Source organism: Epinephelus lanceolatus, chromosome 18 (assembly GCF_041903045.1).
Source record: "Epinephelus lanceolatus isolate andai-2023 chromosome 18, ASM4190304v1, whole genome shotgun sequence".
NCBI lineage: Eukaryota > Metazoa > Chordata > Actinopteri > Perciformes > Serranidae > Epinephelus > Epinephelus lanceolatus.
In genome coordinates, this window is record NC_135751.1 from 6,049,363 (window position 1) to 6,068,239 (window position 18,877).

Consider the following 18,877-nt stretch of genomic DNA (forward strand, 5'->3'; position numbering starts at 1 on the left):
TCACATAAATACTGCCATTAGTCTTCAAAATGCAAAATGAGTAGTCACAGAGTAAACTGCGCTCAGGTAGAAAAGTCTGGCCTGATGGTGACTTTAAGAGACTATTGTCTGGAGACCAATAACATTCTTACCAAATTCCATTGTGATCAATCCTATAGATATTTTGATCTAGCCAGAGTGATGGATAGACAGACCAACCAGACCATCATCTGTTGGCCTGCAGCTTGTGGGGCAAAAACACCAGGAAAAAAAGCCATCAGCTCTATGAGGCTGTACTGTACTAAATGATGTTTAGCAGGCATGTTCTCCATCTTAGTTTAGCATGTTAGCATACTATCGCAAAAGAGGAGCTGCCATTTGTTTTGCAGGTATTTAGTTATAAACCAAAGTCGTGAAAGTTTTGAAATTTTGAGGGAACACGCAAGCTGTTAGGGTACATCACCTAGGACTGAGGAATGTTTATACCAAATCTAATAGCAGTCTATATAATAATTGCTGGATCACAATTTAACAGTAATAAGTCGAAACATTGTGGTGACATTTCAGTCTGGACCAAAGTGGCCAAATGATTTACGTACCATGGAGCCATATCTGGAGCTCTGCCACTAGCATGGTAAACAAATACAGTTATAGAATTTTTCAAAAGCAATCTGTAGTGATGTCAAGGGAATGTGAGCAAAACATTCAATGATGGAACTTTAAAAATGTTGCTGTAAATTAAAAAGTAATTCTCTTTGTCCATATAGGGTAACCAGGACACACCGGCACCCCCGGACCCATCCATGGCCCAGGCTTACCCATCAGCCCAGTTTGCCCCCCCTCCCCAGAACGGCATTCCCGCCGAGTTCACAGCTTCACACCCCCATCCCCATCCACACTCCCACCCACATCCGCACCAGCACCCAGCAGCACCGCAGGACTACACCGGGGTCCAGGCCTCCGTCAGTGAGCACCCACTCAACATGTACCAGTCCTCACAGAGCCACAGCGAGCAGAGCGGGACAGACTCTGGCAGTCAGACGGTCACCGGCACAGCCACAGTAAGGCATCCTGGAAAAAGCTGATGTTTAAGCCCTTCTCCTTTCCCCTATTCTTCCTTTTCTTCTTCTTATCTTTATTTTTAGTATTTTTACTAGGGATTTAAACAATTAAAACCTGCCCTCCTTATCTAGGTGTATGGGCTTGTAGGACTGGATCATGAGGTTCAGGGTAGTAGGACTAGCTCGTGTGTTACAGGGTTATAGGACTGGATCATGAGGTAGAGAGAAATGGACTGGATCATGAGGTACAGGGTTGTAGGACTGGGTCATGTGATACAGTGCTGTAGGAACAGATCATGTGGTACAGGGTTGTAGGATTGGATCATGAGGTTTAGGGTTATAGGACTGGATCATGAGGTAGAGAGAAAAGGACTGGATCATGAGGTACAGGGTTGTAGGACTGGGTCATGTGATACAGTACTGTAGGAACAGATCATGTGGAACAGATCATGTGGTACAGGGTTGTAGGACTGGATCATGAGATTCAGGGTTGTAGGATTAGATCACAAGGTTCAGGGTTGTAAGACTGGATCATGGGGTACAGGGTTGTAGGACTAGATCATAAGTTACAGGGTTATAGGACTGGATCATGAGGTTCAGTGTTGTTTGATTAGATCACAAGGTTGAGCGTTGTAGGACTGGATCATGAGGTACAGGGTTGTAAGACTAGATCATAAATTACAGGGTTTTAAGACTGGATCATGAGGTATAGGGTTGTAGGACTAGATCATGTGGTACAGTGTTGTAGGGCTGGATCATTAGGTTCAGGGTTGTAGGACTGAAACATGAAGTTCAGAGTTGTAGGACTGGATCATGAAGTTCAGAGTTGTAGGACTGGATCATGTGGTACAGTGTTGTAGGACTGGATCATGAGGTACAGGGCTGTAGGACTAGATCATAAGTTACAGGGTTGTAGGATTGGATCACAAGGTTCAGGGTTGTATGACTGAATCAAGAGGTACAGGGTTGTAGGAATGGATCATGAGGTGCAGGGCTGTAGGACTGGATCAAGAGGTATAGGCTTGTTGGACTGGATTATGGGGTACAGAGAAAAGGATTGGATCATGAGGTACAGGATTGTAAGACTTGATCATGAGTTACAGGGTTGTAGGACTGGATCATGAGGTGCAGGGTTGTAGGACTTGGTCATGTTGTACAGTGTTGGAAGACTAGATCATGTGGTACTTTGAAGTAGGACTGGATCATGAGGTACAGGAATGTAGGACTGGATTCATGAGGTTCAGGGTTCTAGGACTTATTCATGAGGTACAGGGTTGTACAACTGGATCAGGGCTGTCTGACCTGGAAGTACAGACCGTGTCACTGCCTGGAGATAAGGGATTCTATGGCTGGTTTTATTAATATGAGGAGATTTTGTGTATGGGATGTGATTCTCAAGACTTCTTGAAGGTCCTTCAGAATATTTGTAACAAACCCCCCCTCCCAAAAGAACAATGATACTAATGGCTACTCTTACCTACAGGTAGTTGATACAAAGAAACAAAAACATCCTGTCATTATGTTCCCCTTAATGGCCATAATGACCCGAGACAACATGATTGCCAAATTATATTAAATAATCATATATCACTTAAACAGATCACTTTTTTGACAGTTCATGATATATTTAATGATAGTCTCACCTTTGAAATCATGTTAAAATCACATATCTACCATCACAAAATCCTTTGTTTGGCCTAATGTGCTTTAACTCCACAAAAACAACAACAACAAAAAAAAAAACTAAAAATCCACAATTGATTCTCCTTCTTTCAGATAGAGCCTTGGAAAAATGCTAGTCAGACAGGAGACCCCTGGTGAAAAAAAACTGCAAGCTATCTAGCCTTAGCTACATTTACTGCCAATTATCCTGACAAAGGCTCAAGACTGGTTTTAATTCACCGAATAACCCTTGAAGGATCGTTATCAGTTCTGTGTATGTTGTGATTTTGTGATGCATTATCCCAAACAGAATTTGCACATAGTCAAATAACCACAAACCAACCAACACACAGTGAAGCATTGGTCAATCAAGGTTCCAGGAAGCAGGATGAGTGAGTTAACAGACTGTTGAACCTACATTCACAGGCATCCTCATTTACATGCTATAAGGGAAATGTTCAGAGTTTAAACTCCATCTTAATTTGATGCAGTGGGAGAAAAGACATCACAAGAATAACAGCAACACTTGACTCCACCTAAAAGCAACACAGCCCCATTGTTGAGTATAATGTAAGTGGATACAGTTTCATAATGAGTTGCAAATCTGGAAAATCACTTTACCAGCTCTCCTTTTCATCTTTCAAAACTTTCCTAATCTGCTTCATCAGATTTGCAGGTCTTGTTTATATGCTGGCTATGGAGAATGCTGTGTGATGATTTCTTAGCTGCAACCCCCAAGCAATTCCACCAGAGGAAAGAATGAGAGACAGAAAGCATGTTGGCAGCAACAAGACGGCATACTGTACATCTGGAAGTCTCATCAGCTCTCCCTCTTAGTCAGTCTGTCTGCAGCACTCCTTCCCCCACATCATCAAACCTGCCTCTTGCTGCTTTATTTCTCTCTGCCTTTCCTCATTTTTTCAGCCACGTCTACTCTGTCTTCTACTAATGCATGCTTCAGCTGTTTGCCCCAACAGTGAATTTCATCCCTAAATTACCATGAAATCAACAATAACAATAGATACTGAGAAATGCTATCATATTTAGTCATCTTATATATAACATACTGTTTTATATCTACATGCAGTACATTAATTGAGGAGGGACAAGGGGGTACACCATCACCCTTGTGAAAAAAATAATCATCCAAGTTTATTTGGAAGAGGCAATTCTAAGATTCCTAAAGATGTCACTATTGTTTTTGTACTGCAAATATTAACCAAAATATGTCACATAACATGCTGACAGTCACGGAGCCATAATTTTGAGAAAAAGGCCTTAAAAGTTTGCAAAGTCCACCTGGACACATGACAGTGCCCATTGTCCTTCTACGCTGGGAGGCATGTTATACTCCAGGAGCTGGTGATGAAAAATACACTGAAAAGCTGGGGGACACTTTCATTTTGTAGCCAACTAGGTAACCAAAACAAGAATACCCAACAAGGTGGTGCAGGAAGAAAACATTGCATGTGGTGTAAGAACTGCAGTACACTTGACGAACAAAGTTAGCATACAGTCAGCAATGGCCTTTGCATGATAATACTCAAAAGTTGGATTAATTTTTTGATGAAAAAATTTTTTGATTCTTTTAATTGGTGCACCTTTTCAGTCAGAGTCCTCACATCCCTTGCGGAGATCGGCGGGGGGAGCGACTAATACACCTAATGGCAGACGGCGCCCCAGACTAACGTCCAAGAACACAAAATTGAATCCATATCTCCAACATGCTCATCTGTAGTGATCCAAGTGTCCTGAAGCCCTGACATAAAAAGTTGTTTCGAAAATCATTCATCATATGAACTCTGTTTTTAGCCTCACTGTAGCCTGTAGCTCTGACTGCTTCTCTGTGCTCTGTGTTCATGTGTGCGCGCCTGTGCGAGACCAGCGAAAGCTTTGCTCATCTGTGTTTACATCACGTGACACGTGCACCACAGGGAGAGACAACGTAACCACAGAGCTAAAAGATCATTTGCACTACGGTCTTTTAGCAAAGGACAGCCCAACGTGTCTGAAGACTTTGAAATTGAGGAGGAACAGCATTTCTTTGTTGAGCCGTATTTGTTTGAGCCCGAGTATTCAGACGGAACTCAGACTACTGGATGAGGCAGCTGCCGCAGCTCATGAGCCTAACCCTCAGCCAGCCGCAGAATACCGGAGTTGAGCACTGGAAACCTGGTGGTGTAGTTGTTTCAAATGCAAAGCAATGCCAACGGATGAGGAAAGTCTTTGCTGCTCAGACTGGGAATTGACGATGCCTGCACTTGAGAATCTGGACATCAGTACTGATGAGACTGCTGCTCTTCAGAGATCACCGATCACCCTGAGCGCGCACACGTGAACGCGGAGCACAGAGAAGCAGTCAGAGCTACAGGCTACAGTGAGGCTAAAAACAGAGTTCATATGACGTTTTTCACAACAACTTTTTATGTCGGGGCTTCAGGACACTTGGATCACTATGGATGAGCAGTATGGAGATACTTTGTGGATTTAATTTTGTGTTCTTGGACGTTAGTCTGGGGTGCCGTATGCCATTAGGTGTGCTAGCCGCTCCCCCCGCCGATCTCCGCAAGGGATGTGAGGACTCTAAAACTTCACCAGGGCCTCCATCAGCATATGGGTGAGTAGATAATGGCTGAATTTTCATTTTTGGGTGCACTATTCCTTTAATAAACTGATCGTACCATTAGAATATCAAATCAGAACAGTATTTCCCTGTTTAAACAGTACGCCCCCTATTCTTTTTCCAGTAACACTTAGATCATCATTTCATAGGATTTTTGGACAAGGTTTTGAACTTCTGAAAGCCAAGCCTTTGTTTTTAGATGAAAACCAAATGTCCAGGACCCTGCCTTGTTACTACAAGCCTTTCATTCATCATTTCAGGAAGATATAAAAGGGAAAGTGGCGATAAGTAGCACCCGAGTGCTGTTGACATGTGCTCACTGCCACCTTTTCATGATGCCTTTACAATCTTCAAATTTGTATTTATAGTTTGAATTTATAAATAAGAGATTCATATTTCAAAGCCAAAACTTTGTTTAGGCTAAAGAGTACAAAACAAATGGAGATTGTCCTATATCACATCAACAGAAAGCATCAGCGCAGACCAACAGTAATCAGTGGCCTTGCTAACAGTGGCTACAGCAACCTTGGCCTTCTACCACAGAATAGATTTATCATTTTGGCGCATTTCACTGCATCATACACGTATTTCTTTTACATCACTTTTTTCTTTCTTTTTGCCATTTCCACCAATTATGTTTACACAAAAACGTAATGGAAACTCTTCAAGATCAGAAAAATGACTGAGCTGATGAGATTTCAACAAAGTCCACATTGGGAGGGGCCACTCGTGTCCCCGCTCAATATTAAAAGTATTGGATTGATCCAGATTGGATGTAGTGGAGTAATGCTGAGAATGAATTCACGCTACCTCTGTGCATATTGTAATCCGAGCTTCTCTGTTCAGTGTTGTGATAGACAGTTTGTCTTATGCTTGTTAGTTCATGTGAGTCCTATGTCCCACTGGCTAGCCAAACACTGTCGCTCCTTACTGCGCTGCTACGGTGGTTACCCCTGACATCACGACAGTGTCATCACAGAAATATAACGCCCAGTCTCTGGTTCCCCCCAGTTAACACCATTAGCTCTATCAGCGCTGGTGATGTTGTGAGCGCTGTTCAAGCAGTTAGCACCATTAGCTGCTCATTGCGGGCTCAGCCACCTTCAAGTTGAGAGCTGTGTGCTGACAACATCTGAATCATAGATATGCTCCTTCAAAGTGTGTAAGATTTATGCAGATATATTGGCAGAAATCTAATATTTATAATTTGGTTTAGTGTGTTGTCTCCTGAAAAATAATTATTGTGTTTTTGTTACCTTAGAATGAGCCATTTACATCTTCATACAAAGCGGGTCCTCCTCCACAGAATCTACCAAGTTGTTATTTACAGTAGCCCAGAATGGACAAACCAAACTCTGGCTCTAGATAGAGCCATTAGTGTTTTTGTGTGCCCCATGCAGCTCTCCTACATGCTTGGCCCACCGGAGAAGTTTCAGTTAATTGCAGTCTCCAACCTCACCACTAGATGCCACTAAAGCCTGGACACTAGACCTGTAATGTACATTTTATTTTGTAATGTAAGGTCAGTTTCTTTTGCCCTTTGAGTTCATAGTGCTTTCTGTGACTTTGTTGGTGACATCCTGTATTGCAGGATTTTGGCCCTCAATAGGGGTTGGACGAGGTCGGCACCATGCATTTCCCATCATTTACTGTCCAATAGTGACCTCTTTGAGGTTTTTGCAGGCCATTTCTTGACAGAGACAATTCTCTGTGAAAATGTAAAACTGAAGTCACAGTATGCTACACCAATTGATATAAGGTTAGCCTGCTTCACAATAAATTATGTTTACTTTGTCAAAGCATTTGAATTGCCAGGTAAATAATAAGAATAATCCTAATGCTGGATATCCTGTAGAAATGGGATTTGGCCAATCACCATTTTGGTTCAGACTGAGATATTTGAGGATTTCCCCTGTTTGGTATAGGCATTAATGATCACCATTAGATAAATCCTTATGGTTTTAGCTGTGGTTTTATCTAGCACATTCAACAGGTCAAAGCTTCCACTTATCAAATGAAATATTTCAACAACTACTGAATGGGTTAGGGCAACATTTGTTCAGACATTCACAGTTACTAGAAGATAAATGCTACTGACTTTGGTAATCCCCTGACTTTGCCTCTTGGAGCTCTAACAGGTCAAAGTTTCAATTTGTCCAATAATTATGACTACAAAACTGTTGAACTCATGATATTCCCATCTCAGAGCTTGATGCAATATGGTTTATTATACAAACATGACTTCGACTTCTGTTTTACTGTAACTTGGGAATTTTTCATCATGTCCTCAGTCCAGTGATAGTTAACATGTTTAATAGTTTGAGTATCCCGCCGGTGTTTGCATTTAATGAGTGTGTTTAACTTAATGCGTCAGTGGTTGCTCGTAGTAACTTAGTTATTTTTTCCAACACCACTGATGGATATCTTACATATAACTTAATAATCCAAAAACTATGGCATTACAAAGCGTGTCCCAACCATGTGGGTCACATTTTAATGTCCACTGCAAACAGTTTCAATTGTTGGTTAATGCTACTTGCAGGGGGTTTTGGTATTTGATTGTGTGGTGTTTGCTGTATTTGCAGTGATGAGTTGTCAGAGTGGTGAAAATGTTTGTATTTTATCTGTTTGCAGATAAAGATACATATATTGTAAAGATACAGGTATGCAGACAAGATTTTCAGAGTTCAATTTTACAATTTTGCCAACTCACAGATTCATCATTAAGTAGCTATGGCTGAGTAAATTTGTCATTTTAGCCAGCGACAGGTGCTGAATTATTATTTCACCTCCCTCAGCTTGTTAAGACATTGATAATAACTTAAGATATAGCCCACTTAAAGGGAAATTTCGGTTTATTTCAACCCGTCTCCTATCGTCCTAAATTTGTTTCAAGTCACTAGTGACATAGAAATAATAGTTAGCATGTTAGCCGTTAGCCTAGATACAGCCGTAGCGTCAGACCTGTTAAAACTTAATTGAACGGGCATCCTTTCAAGTGCAAAGTTAGTCCACTAAACAAGCTTTTTCTCCACAAAGACCACCTCATATCGTTAGGATAAATGTAACAACATGTAAACGTGTTGTCTTACCTTACCGGTGTGGTGCCATGTTTGTTGTTTACCATTTAGCTAAGGCTGCAACCGGTCCCATTCCTTGCAACAGAGGTATTGCTCTTCTGTGGGCATTGGGGCACAGCATTCACAGGTAACGTTACACCACCGATCTCCAGAGCTAAAGCCTTCCAGCAGCCATTCCTCCTCTGTCGTCCTCTAACGTTACCTGTTGCGCCTCTATCTCTCTCCTCCTCCGTTCTTCAATTTCACGAAGCTCTTTGTCAGTGTATTCTGGCTCAAATAAATAAGGGCGGCCATCGCCTCTCGATGTGGAAAGCCTATATACTAACATTCCACATTTAGGTGGTCTTCAGAGTTGTTGTCTTACCTTACGTGTGTTTATGGTTTACCTCTGCTTCCCAAAGCACGGCCGAAATCTCGCGAGAACAAGCCGCAGCAGCTGCAAGGCAGAACCGGACAGTAGCCTGAAAGGTTCATTCATTTATTTTATGAAAGATTTATAGAATAATGGCTGACTTTTTGCCAGACTTTGACTTTATGGAGGAGGAATTTGATTTTGCAGAGTTTGATGGCAGCCCTTATTTATTTGGGCCAGAATATACTGACGAAGAGCTTCTTGGAATTGAAGAACGGAGGAGGAGAGAGAGAGAGGCGCAACAGGTCACGTTAGAGGACGACAGAGGAGGAATGGCTGCTGGAAGAATTTAGCTCTGGAGATTGGTGGTGTAACGTTACCTGTGAATGCTGTGCCCCAGTGCCCACAGAAGAGGAATACCTCTGTTGCAAGGAATGGGACCGGTTGCAGCCTTAGCTAAATGGTAAACAACAAACATGGCAGCACACCGGTAAGGTAAGACAACACGTTTACATGTCGTTTTCTATATGTTCTCTGACATTTATCCTAACGATATGAGGCGGTCTTTGTGGAGAAAAAGCTTGTTTAGTGGACTAACTTTGCACTTGAAAGGATGCCTGTTCAATTAAGTTTTAACAGGTCTGACGCTATGGCTGTATCTAGGCTAATGGCTAGCATGCTAACTATTATTTCTATGTCACTAGTGACTTGGAACAAATTTAGGACGATAGGAGACGGGTTGAAATAAACTGAAATTTCCCTTTAAATTCATAGCTCTTGTAATTTGAAAAATGCAATCAGGCTGGTATTGAGATTATTTGCTCCTTGGACTCCATAACAACGACTGTAACAGTTTTGAACATGAATATATTTATAGAAAAAACATCTAAAATTTTGCATAGTGTGCTGTAGATAGTTATGAATGTGGTGGTTGATTTTGAATGTGACTGGTTATAAAAATGTTGCACACTGAGCACATTTTGTTGTCAGAGTAATGAGAAAAAAATAGAGTACCCCTGTGCCTGCTATATTACAAGAGTCTAGAGAAAGTTAACCTGATATCAGAGAAAGCTTATGACAAATTCTAAAAACCTGTAAATGGACTTATTTACATAATGTATTGTGGCCGAGGCGGATATCGGTATCTCTCTGCCTCTCTCTCTCTCTCTCTCTCTCTCAGCATTGTGAGTGTGGGTGCTGCATATGCATCCAGAAAGAATGACCTCATCTGGACGGAGTGTTTATAGAGTAACGTCAACCTCCTCTCCCCTCACTGTGAGCCCCACGTGTGCTTGAGTTGGAGAGAGAGAAACTGGGTTTTTATGAACTTGTAATCAACTCACATAATGTATGTATATGTGAAACTCCATTGTATATTTCCATCCCGACATTCGGTATTTTATATTGTGTCGAAAACAAAAGAGAAATAGTGGGGATGGGTGGGGTAAAGTCTGAGACAAGAAAAAGCAACACATTCTCATTCTGACTTTGTCACATATTGATGTATGGTTGTGGACTTTGCAAGTAGAGATATGGCATGCAAGGTACCCTGGGTGTGTTGGCCTGTTACGTGCATTGTCTCTTTTCAAAATACACTTCTGTTTTCACAGGAAATGTACAGTTTGCCCACAGTCTTTTTCAACTATGCACTATGTTGGTACAACACCGCAAATTGGCGTTTTTTTTTTGTTTTTTTTTTCCTTCTACAACAAATGCAAGTGGTTGGGTTTAGAAAAAAAGAACAAGGTTTAGCTTTACATTCATATGAAAGGCAAACACCAGCCTCACGGGTGAAAGTTGGTAATTGTTGGACCCATCCACCACCTGTCCCGACTGTTCTGCTTTGACTTTTACCTCCTGAACTTACATTGTTACCCCTTGATGCCGCCAGGTGCTGTACCAGTCGGTGACCGTCCGTGTATCATGCCAACGTAAAAGAATGGGTTTTTTCATTGGTGTCAGAAGCCAGAAATTACTGACCAAGCACCAGTATTTGATGACATTGGAGTGACATCAGGTTGGAAAAAGTGATCAGAAAGTATTTTTGTTTTTTTGTTGGAGACTGAAATTCCCCTTAGCAAAATGTATCTTTACCCCCTGTGTTGTCATAAATCAGCATTGTTCAACTTACAAGCAATTACAATAGACTGATTGCCAATTGCTAATCTGCTGACCATGTTCATGCTCCAAAAGGATGAGCCCTTTCTATTTTGGACCCAAAATATCAACTTTTCTCATAAGATGTGATATTTTCATGGGCAGGTTACCATGAATTTGCTTAAATCGTACATGCTTCACAGGGGAATAACCAATCTGAGGTGTAGTAATAATAATAATTTATGTAACGCTTTTCAGGATACTAAAAGATGCTTTTTTTTTTTGGATTTTACTGTGATGGCACCTTAAGAACAAACATGTTTAGCCCCACTAGTGGTTGGATATGGAGATAAGTACTCTAGCACTCGATTTGCCCACCCTCCCACATGTGAACATGACTTTTCCATTTTTTTCTTTTTCATTTACTATTTAAAATGGGTTTGTTTACTGTAGGACTTCGTATTAATTCGCTCAGCGCCTCCTTGCTTTCTCTCTCTCTATTTATCATAAAACACTAGAGGACTACTGAGAGTTTGATTTTTGTGCCAGGGACAGGGAGAGTCTGCTCACATAGTGACAGGGCTAACTGTTAGCATCATATGGCTAATATAACCAATGTTATTAATGGGTTTAATAATAGTTTAGCTGTTTCTGTGTAGGTGTGAGTTTGTTAGGACCTTTTAAGGGGCTTAGTGTGTCGGATGTTAGCTGCTGCTATGTTAGCTTATGCTAGCTGGGCAGACATTGAATTGACCATGAGGAGAACTGCTTTGAGATGTTTCTCCAGGGCTGCATGTAACCTATGTACTAGCAGCAACATAAAATATGCCAATTTACATTTCTATTGTAAATATGGAAGTTAGTTAAAATGCCCATCCACTAGTGGTAAGGCTGTAGGAATGGGATTTGGCCAGTCACCATTTTGGTTTGGTATGGACATTCATGATCACCAGAAGATAACCTAAGTACTGCCTCACAGAACTGCCAGCTCTATTGCAGGCTCATTGCATTGACAAACACAAGAAACCCACAATTTAGTGGGCAGATTACATTGAAATTTACTGAAAACATTCATGGTCCTGATGGGATGAACCATTTTTAATTAGATGATTCTATGAACTTAAGTCTGGCATCACCCTCAGGGCACTGATATGTTTATCACCTGTACTGGAAGCCTTTTAGAATTATGACAAATTATCATCCCCCTTTTACAGTTTGTAAACAGTGATAATGATCATAAGGATGCACATGCAATATGACAATGGAAGTTTGGCAGAGTGCAATAGCGTGTCAGGCTTAGGGTATTTGCAATATTAACCACCAAATATTGCAAATGCTACCTAAACAAAGTGACTTTGACAAATGGTGACCAACTTCCAGATCTGTGTGCTGTTACAGAGAGTGTAGAAGACATTATCAAGTGGTCCAATATTCAGTGGGTGTATACACATATTTGGAGGAGAAATATAACATGTCACCAACAAAAAATAACGAGCATACATGTCACCTGATGCTTACACCTTGCTTATGTTATTTGTAGTCATGTACAGAATGTCAAACACCATGACATAGATTTTGTGTAGACGTTTGTGTATTAATTCCAGTAATCAGCTCTAGCTGAAGATCAGAACAAAAGACCACTATGTATGAGGCTCATGTTATAATTAACAAACCAGAAAACTAGCATTTCGTCCATAGACTGTAAAAGTAATGGATGTAGCTACCCAGACATTACCCATTGGATTTTAAGCCTTGAGTTCTGGCTTTCAGCCATCACCATCTTGTATTTTTGGAGCCAGAAGTGACCGTATTTGGTCGAGAGGCTGGCGCTGTGAAAGAACAAGGGGTGGTGTTAGCTGAGAAGCAGAGGACACTATCAGCAGACAGCCTGTCACTCAAGTGGTTCACCCTTAATTATGCATAACTTGATAAAATGTATATAAAAATTTAAACCATGAAGACGTAAATTAGCTACAGAGACTAAAACCCTTTTTATACCAGGCTGTAAACATGTTTATTTGTGCTGTACAGTTGGGAAATTTAATATGAGGGTCTATGGCTTCCAGCCTCAAGTGGCCATTCAAAGAACTACAGTTTTTGGCACTTCCATGTTGGCTTGATTTGGCTAACTAGCAAATCAACAACAAAAAATTCAATAGGAGGAGGGCCCTGAAAAAGCCTAAAATATAAAGCTCATTTTGGTTTGCATTTTTTCCCCTATTTAATTAGTGCAACAATTACATTAAAATTGGCCGAATAAACTGGTTGAAAGACATAACTTTGTATTAAACAATAGTGGAAGCTTTCTGAGGCCCCTCTCACCCCTTGAAGGCACAAGGTGGTTTAGTCCACCCCTGCACAAGGGATCATCTCTGAATGTAGCTAGAACCGAGTTGATGACTACGTATGCTCCTGGAGCACCAATGTACACTGTCATTTCTTTCCCCAACAAAAGAAAATCTGGGTTCCAAAAATAAAAGAATGAAAGAAAAGAAAAGGGGAAGAAAGCAAACTGACTTTGTAAAAATAATTTAAAAGGTGTGTGAGAGAGACATGAATCAAGAGAGGATGGGCAGGGTGCCCACAGAGCCTGCTGATGCACAGGGCCCAGAATTTGGTGCTACACACTTGTAATGATGTAACATGTAAAGAACATTGCAGCATCTAGAGCTCTGAGGCTTCTGACTCATTGTTGTTGCTTTACTCTCTGTTTTTCTTCCTTTCTTCTGTTTCTTAACAGGTTCTAGAGAATAACTTTCAAATGCATGTTTTTTGGGGGGTTTTTTTGTCCCAACAGACGGCCTTTTCACATTGTTTCTTCAGGTTTTATTGTCATTTTTATTCTCTGAGAGCCTGATGTTAGCCTCAGTTTGATATCACCAATATGTCTAAAACCATGATATATTCAGCCTGGCCTTGCCTCACGTATCAGTTTCTTATGCCAAAAGGGATGAGATGAGATGCTTTGTCTCACTGTTTGTTTGTTTTATTCCTTCACCGGGAGTGTAGGCGGATGTCGCCACCAACGAGGAGCTGTGCACAGATGGCAATCGCTGCTGTGTGTGTACACTCCTTTCCATATGTGCCGGTATATACCTAGGCGTTCCATGGAAGACTTGCAGTCTGCTGGCCTTATGCTGCCTCTTTTTAGGCTCACACACCCACACAAAACACACACACATACACACACACAGGCTGTATTTTTAGCTAGCATGAAGCCTGGGGCTGTTTATAAGCAAAAGTAAGAGAGAGAGGGAATGGAAGCCACTGTCTTTCATGTAGGGTTGTGATTATAGTATGTTAAACGTGGACAGGTTAGAAATCTTAATGTTTAGTACATTTATTATTCAAGCTAAGAACCATGGAAACATCATCACTAGAACCCCTCCCCCCAAATAATGTCACATTTATGTCACACATGTTGCATTGAATAAATCAACACCTTTTTGACTGTGTCAGAGAGGTGTCACTTTAATTAAACTGTTATTCCTTTTAAGGTTTTGCGTGTTTTATATTGGATTGCATTATAGCCTATGCACACCGAACAAAAATCAAAACACAGCACTTTTGTTTTTGCTCCCTTTTTAGAGATTTAACTTAAAGATCTAATACTTTTTTATGTACTCAATAGCTGTATTTATGTCAAATTTTGGTCACAAATTTGTTAAAATGTTTGTTAGTGAACACTTCTTTTCCAAGATAATCCATCCACCTGACAGGTGAAGGGTATCAAGATGCTGATTAAACAGCATCATTACTACACAGGTGTGCCTTTGGATGGTCACAATTAAAGGCCACTCTAAAATATGCAGTACTATTTTGGACTGAGCAAATCAACACAGGCCTGGGGATGAAACTAAATCTAAAAGGTTAATTACAGCACTTGCTAAATGGGTGGAAACTGACCGGAGAACTGCACTTTAAGTCTTGTGATTTTTCCTGGCTTCATATATGTAGAGGAAAACTCTGCTAGCCACTAGGGTAATTAATGCAATGTTGTATTTTTGGGGAAAACGTGTCCAGTACGTGTCCAGTATTAATTTGTCAGTGAACCTTTTGAGTTGAGCTGAAAATTGTAGCCTTACCTTTGGTAAAAGTTGCTGTTGTTTCATATGTGCAGAAGACAACCCTGTAGCCACTAGGCTAATTCATAGAAAATAAAATGCCGTAGGCTAGTGCTAATAACATTAGCATGTTTTATTTGTGGGCCAACAAAAGACAAGTGTTTTGTCTGTGAATCTTGCGTATGAGTATTAATGAAGCCAATTTGTGTACTTGTGTTTGAAAGTGTCACTATTAAGCCAAGTTAAATGTGTGTTTGAGGTATGGTTATAATCAGTCAAACTTTACAACACTTCAAAGAAACCTCACCTCAGACTAGTGTTTTGGAGGTGTAACTGGAGAGCAACATGGACACACTACCGCACAAGTATATGATGTATGAAAAGGATGTCTTCACGTTGGCATGTTGTCACAAGTCATATGTCTTACTGTCATGGGGAACCATAGTTTGATGCAAATAGGAGCTGTATGAATCAGGGAAAGCGGCTAAACTGGAACTCCTGAAAAGTGTAAATAGAGACAGAGCGCAACGCGTCATAATCTGAAAGCCACATCCCTAAAGGGGAAACGAGGCCCGCTTTCCCCTCCGCTTCTTCGCTCGTTTGCTGTCATTATGCCTCCGCAGTCGCGCCTTCAAGTCTCCACAACTGAATTGCTGGCTTGCTAGCTAAAATTATTAGCTATAGCTAGCTAATAATTAGCTAAAAATAAGATGGCAAAGGATTATTTTAGCACGCTATGCCTACCAGAGAGGCAACGGTATATTGATATTGCCGGCCTACCTAAGTGTCCCTTCTCCTTACCTTGCTCTTCTTGGAAAAAACATGATGTGGAGATTCTTTTTTAAGAAGATGAGCATTTCGGCATGCTCAGCCGTCAGCCTGCTTCTACTACCGGCTAGTGATGTCCAAATGAAGCTTCATGAACCACCAGTTGTATTTGCTGAACCCACTAGATGGTGCTCTTGGTGTAAGGAAAAAGGCTCACGGGATGGCAATGCAGTTTGGTTTCAACCCGTTGTTGAACAAAGAGTGCCAGAGTGGACCCAAAAAATAAAGAAAATGGTTCATGAAGCTTTATTTGGCCATTGCTAGTTGAAATCAGACTGCATTGCCATCCCTTGAGCCTTTCTCATTACACCAAGAGCACCATCTAGTGTGTTCAGCAAATACAACTGGTGGTTCATGGAGCTTCATTCGGACATCACTACTACCGGCACACATTGTTGTTTGGAGACATGCCTCTACATGCTGGTAGATTGATAGAAGTGCTAGAGCGGACCGCTGGAATGGACTGCTTGAATCGCGGAGCGCTGGGCATAATTATAACAGAAGTTGCATTCATACTGTCAATGCTTTAGTTTAGCATACATAAATACAGTTAACTGTTACGCTATAAAATACATTTGGAGGGTTTGACAAAGTGTTAGCTGCACACATAGGCATACCGAGTGTCAGGATCCCACAATTTCTTCCCTGTTGAAGCCTCACGTTTTATTGCCTGTATCCACTTTTGTCTTCTACAAGGTTCCATTTTTCTGCTCGGCAGCTGATAAAAGCTAAGTTCTGGGTTTTTATTGGCCGTGCAGCCCACCACACAGCAACTTTTTCGGCATTTGGAATTAGGGAAAACTCTGCAGGCTGGAAACGGAGGGGGGAAGTGTGAGGGGAAAGCGGGCCAAGTTTCCCCTTTGGGGGCGTGGCTTTCAGATTATGACGCCTTGCGCTCTGTCTCTATGCTGTATCATTAACCGGGGATCATAGGACATCAGTGAGTAACTGCACTCTTTCAGCTGATCCAATGTAACCCCTTCAAATAAACAGAAAAACAAAACTGTATTTCACAGAATACTCATTTTGACTTTGTCTCCTACCTCTAATTTATGATTTCAAGATTACACTGTTGTAGCATTGCAGCACTGATTTGAAATAAGTGAATCTAAAAGTCTGGACCATAAAGTAAATTTTTTTGCATTTATTTGATTTCCAATCAATAGACTGGTAAAATTGCATTACCTTGTAAATATGGACTGTTTTTAAATGCACAATTAAATAATCTTAAACATGCAATTAGCTATTGAAATCCAGTGATTAATCATGATTTAAAAAAAAAAAGTTTGTCAGCCCTATCACCACAAGATGCCACAGATGTTGCAAGTTTTGAGGGGGCAGCTGTTGGCATGCTGACTGCAGGTATTCCACCAGAGCTGTTGCCCATGAACTGAATGTTTATTTTGCCACTAGAATACATTTCTAATGTCATTTCCCTGCATTCGCAGTACATCTAACCAACCTCACAACTGCACAGATCGGTTACGATGACAAACTGTTGTTGGATAAAGACCCTGGTGAGAACAATGAGCATAAAGATGAACTTCCCTGAGACAGTTTCTGACAGTTTGTGCAGAAATTCTTCAGTTGTGCAAACAATTTGTTGCATTAGCTGTTTGGGTGTCTGGTCTCAGACAATCTTGCAGGTGCAAGATGCTGGTCCTGAGGTGGTGTGGCTCTGCAGTTGTGAGGCTGGTTGGATGTACTGCCAAATTCACAGAAACGGCAGCTTATGGTCATGAAATAAACATTTAGGTCTTGAGCAACAGCTCCGGGGGATGAATTATCTTGGAACAGGAGAAGTGCTGGATATTTTAAACACATTATGTCTATTGCATGCATGAAAAAATCTCAGATCTTTAACTTAAACCTGTAAAAAATGGGAGTGTGTTGTTCTGTATAATATATTATCTTTCCCTGTCTCTATGGGGTTATTAATTTATGAACAAGACTTGTTCATAAATAGATTAGAAGCCAGCAAAGAGACACACCAACAGCTTTGGGAACACACACACACACACACACACACTCTCTTTCTCTCAGTGTAACAGGAAACTGTGAAGTCCTCCTGTGTTTAACAGCCATTGATCTCACTCACACTGAGAGCTAAAGGACAAACAGACTGCTGCTGCTACTCAGTATATGTGTGCATGAGCAATTATGTCTGTGTGTTTGCATATTTAACTCTTTCCAGTTCAGACTTGTCTCCCATAGACTATTTATAGCTTCTTTCTAATTCATGGGCTCTAAGGATCTGTGGCCTGAGGTCTGATACTGTGTTCTCACAATAATATGAGTAATTAATGTGAGAACTAATCTGACATTAAAGAGCAATTTAACAGACCATATTTCAACCGGAGAGACTATTTTTTTTTATATAGTAGAAGGAATATTTATTAACATGTGCACATAAGAATGAAAGTGTCAAATGTTTTGGTGATTAGACCCAATGGAGATGGTATGAATTAGGGAGGGTGATGAATCTGTAGTCAAATAGGGAACCCCCCCGGGCCTAGACACTGGTGGTCGTCAAAGGTGGTGAAGATGAGATGAGAAGAGGATGGAGAAGCGCTGATGATCTGGATGAGTAGAGGAATGAGCCTTTGTTGAGCTTGTCCTGGACTCTGGATACGATGTCTGGAGCTGAAAAGGGTGGAGGAGGGTGCAACATTTCTGCCAAAAATGACAGCTGACAGCAGCAGAAGAGAGAGCAGATGTAAAATTTTGAAGTAGCACCCTGATTGGCTGATAGAGATCATGGCCGTTTGATTGGATAACTAAAAGAGTGAACAACTGCAGGTCAGCTGATTAAAGGGAGCAGAGGGAGTGAAAGGGAGAGAATTGTGAATGGATGAGCACAAAGAAAGTCTTTCTGACTGAACTTACGCTGAGCTTTGTTTGCTTAAACATGCTCTCTTTACATATTAATAAAACACATTCAAATACAGTGTGCTTTCAGATCTTTCCCTCTTTTCAAGTTACAACACAGAATAAGAGTTATGTATGTAAGTATGTCTCTGTGAATTCTCGATGAGATTATATGTAATACCTGGATTTTTATGCCTCCACAGTGATGAAAGTTGTGGCCAAAGGCATTTTGTTTTCAGATTGTCTGTGTGACCATCCCATTC

General features: G+C 40.9%; 1 protein-coding gene across 10 annotated transcripts in view; it reads left to right on the plus strand.

The window, feature by feature from the left end:
• Nucleotides 1–18,877, plus strand: part of rbfox1 (RNA binding fox-1 homolog 1) — a 554,543-nt gene that overhangs the window by 470,553 nt on the left and 65,113 nt on the right. For all 10 annotated transcript variants that reach the window (XR_004502636.2, XM_033644552.2, XM_078161770.1 and 7 more), the window contains one exon: nt 747–1,040. Coding sequence is in view for 9 of the 10 variants with exons in the window: in XM_033644552.2 (XP_033500443.2) it covers nt 747–1,040 (294 nt within the window). In the remaining variant the exon portion in view is untranslated. The remainder of the gene's footprint in view (nt 1–746; nt 1,041–18,877) is intronic.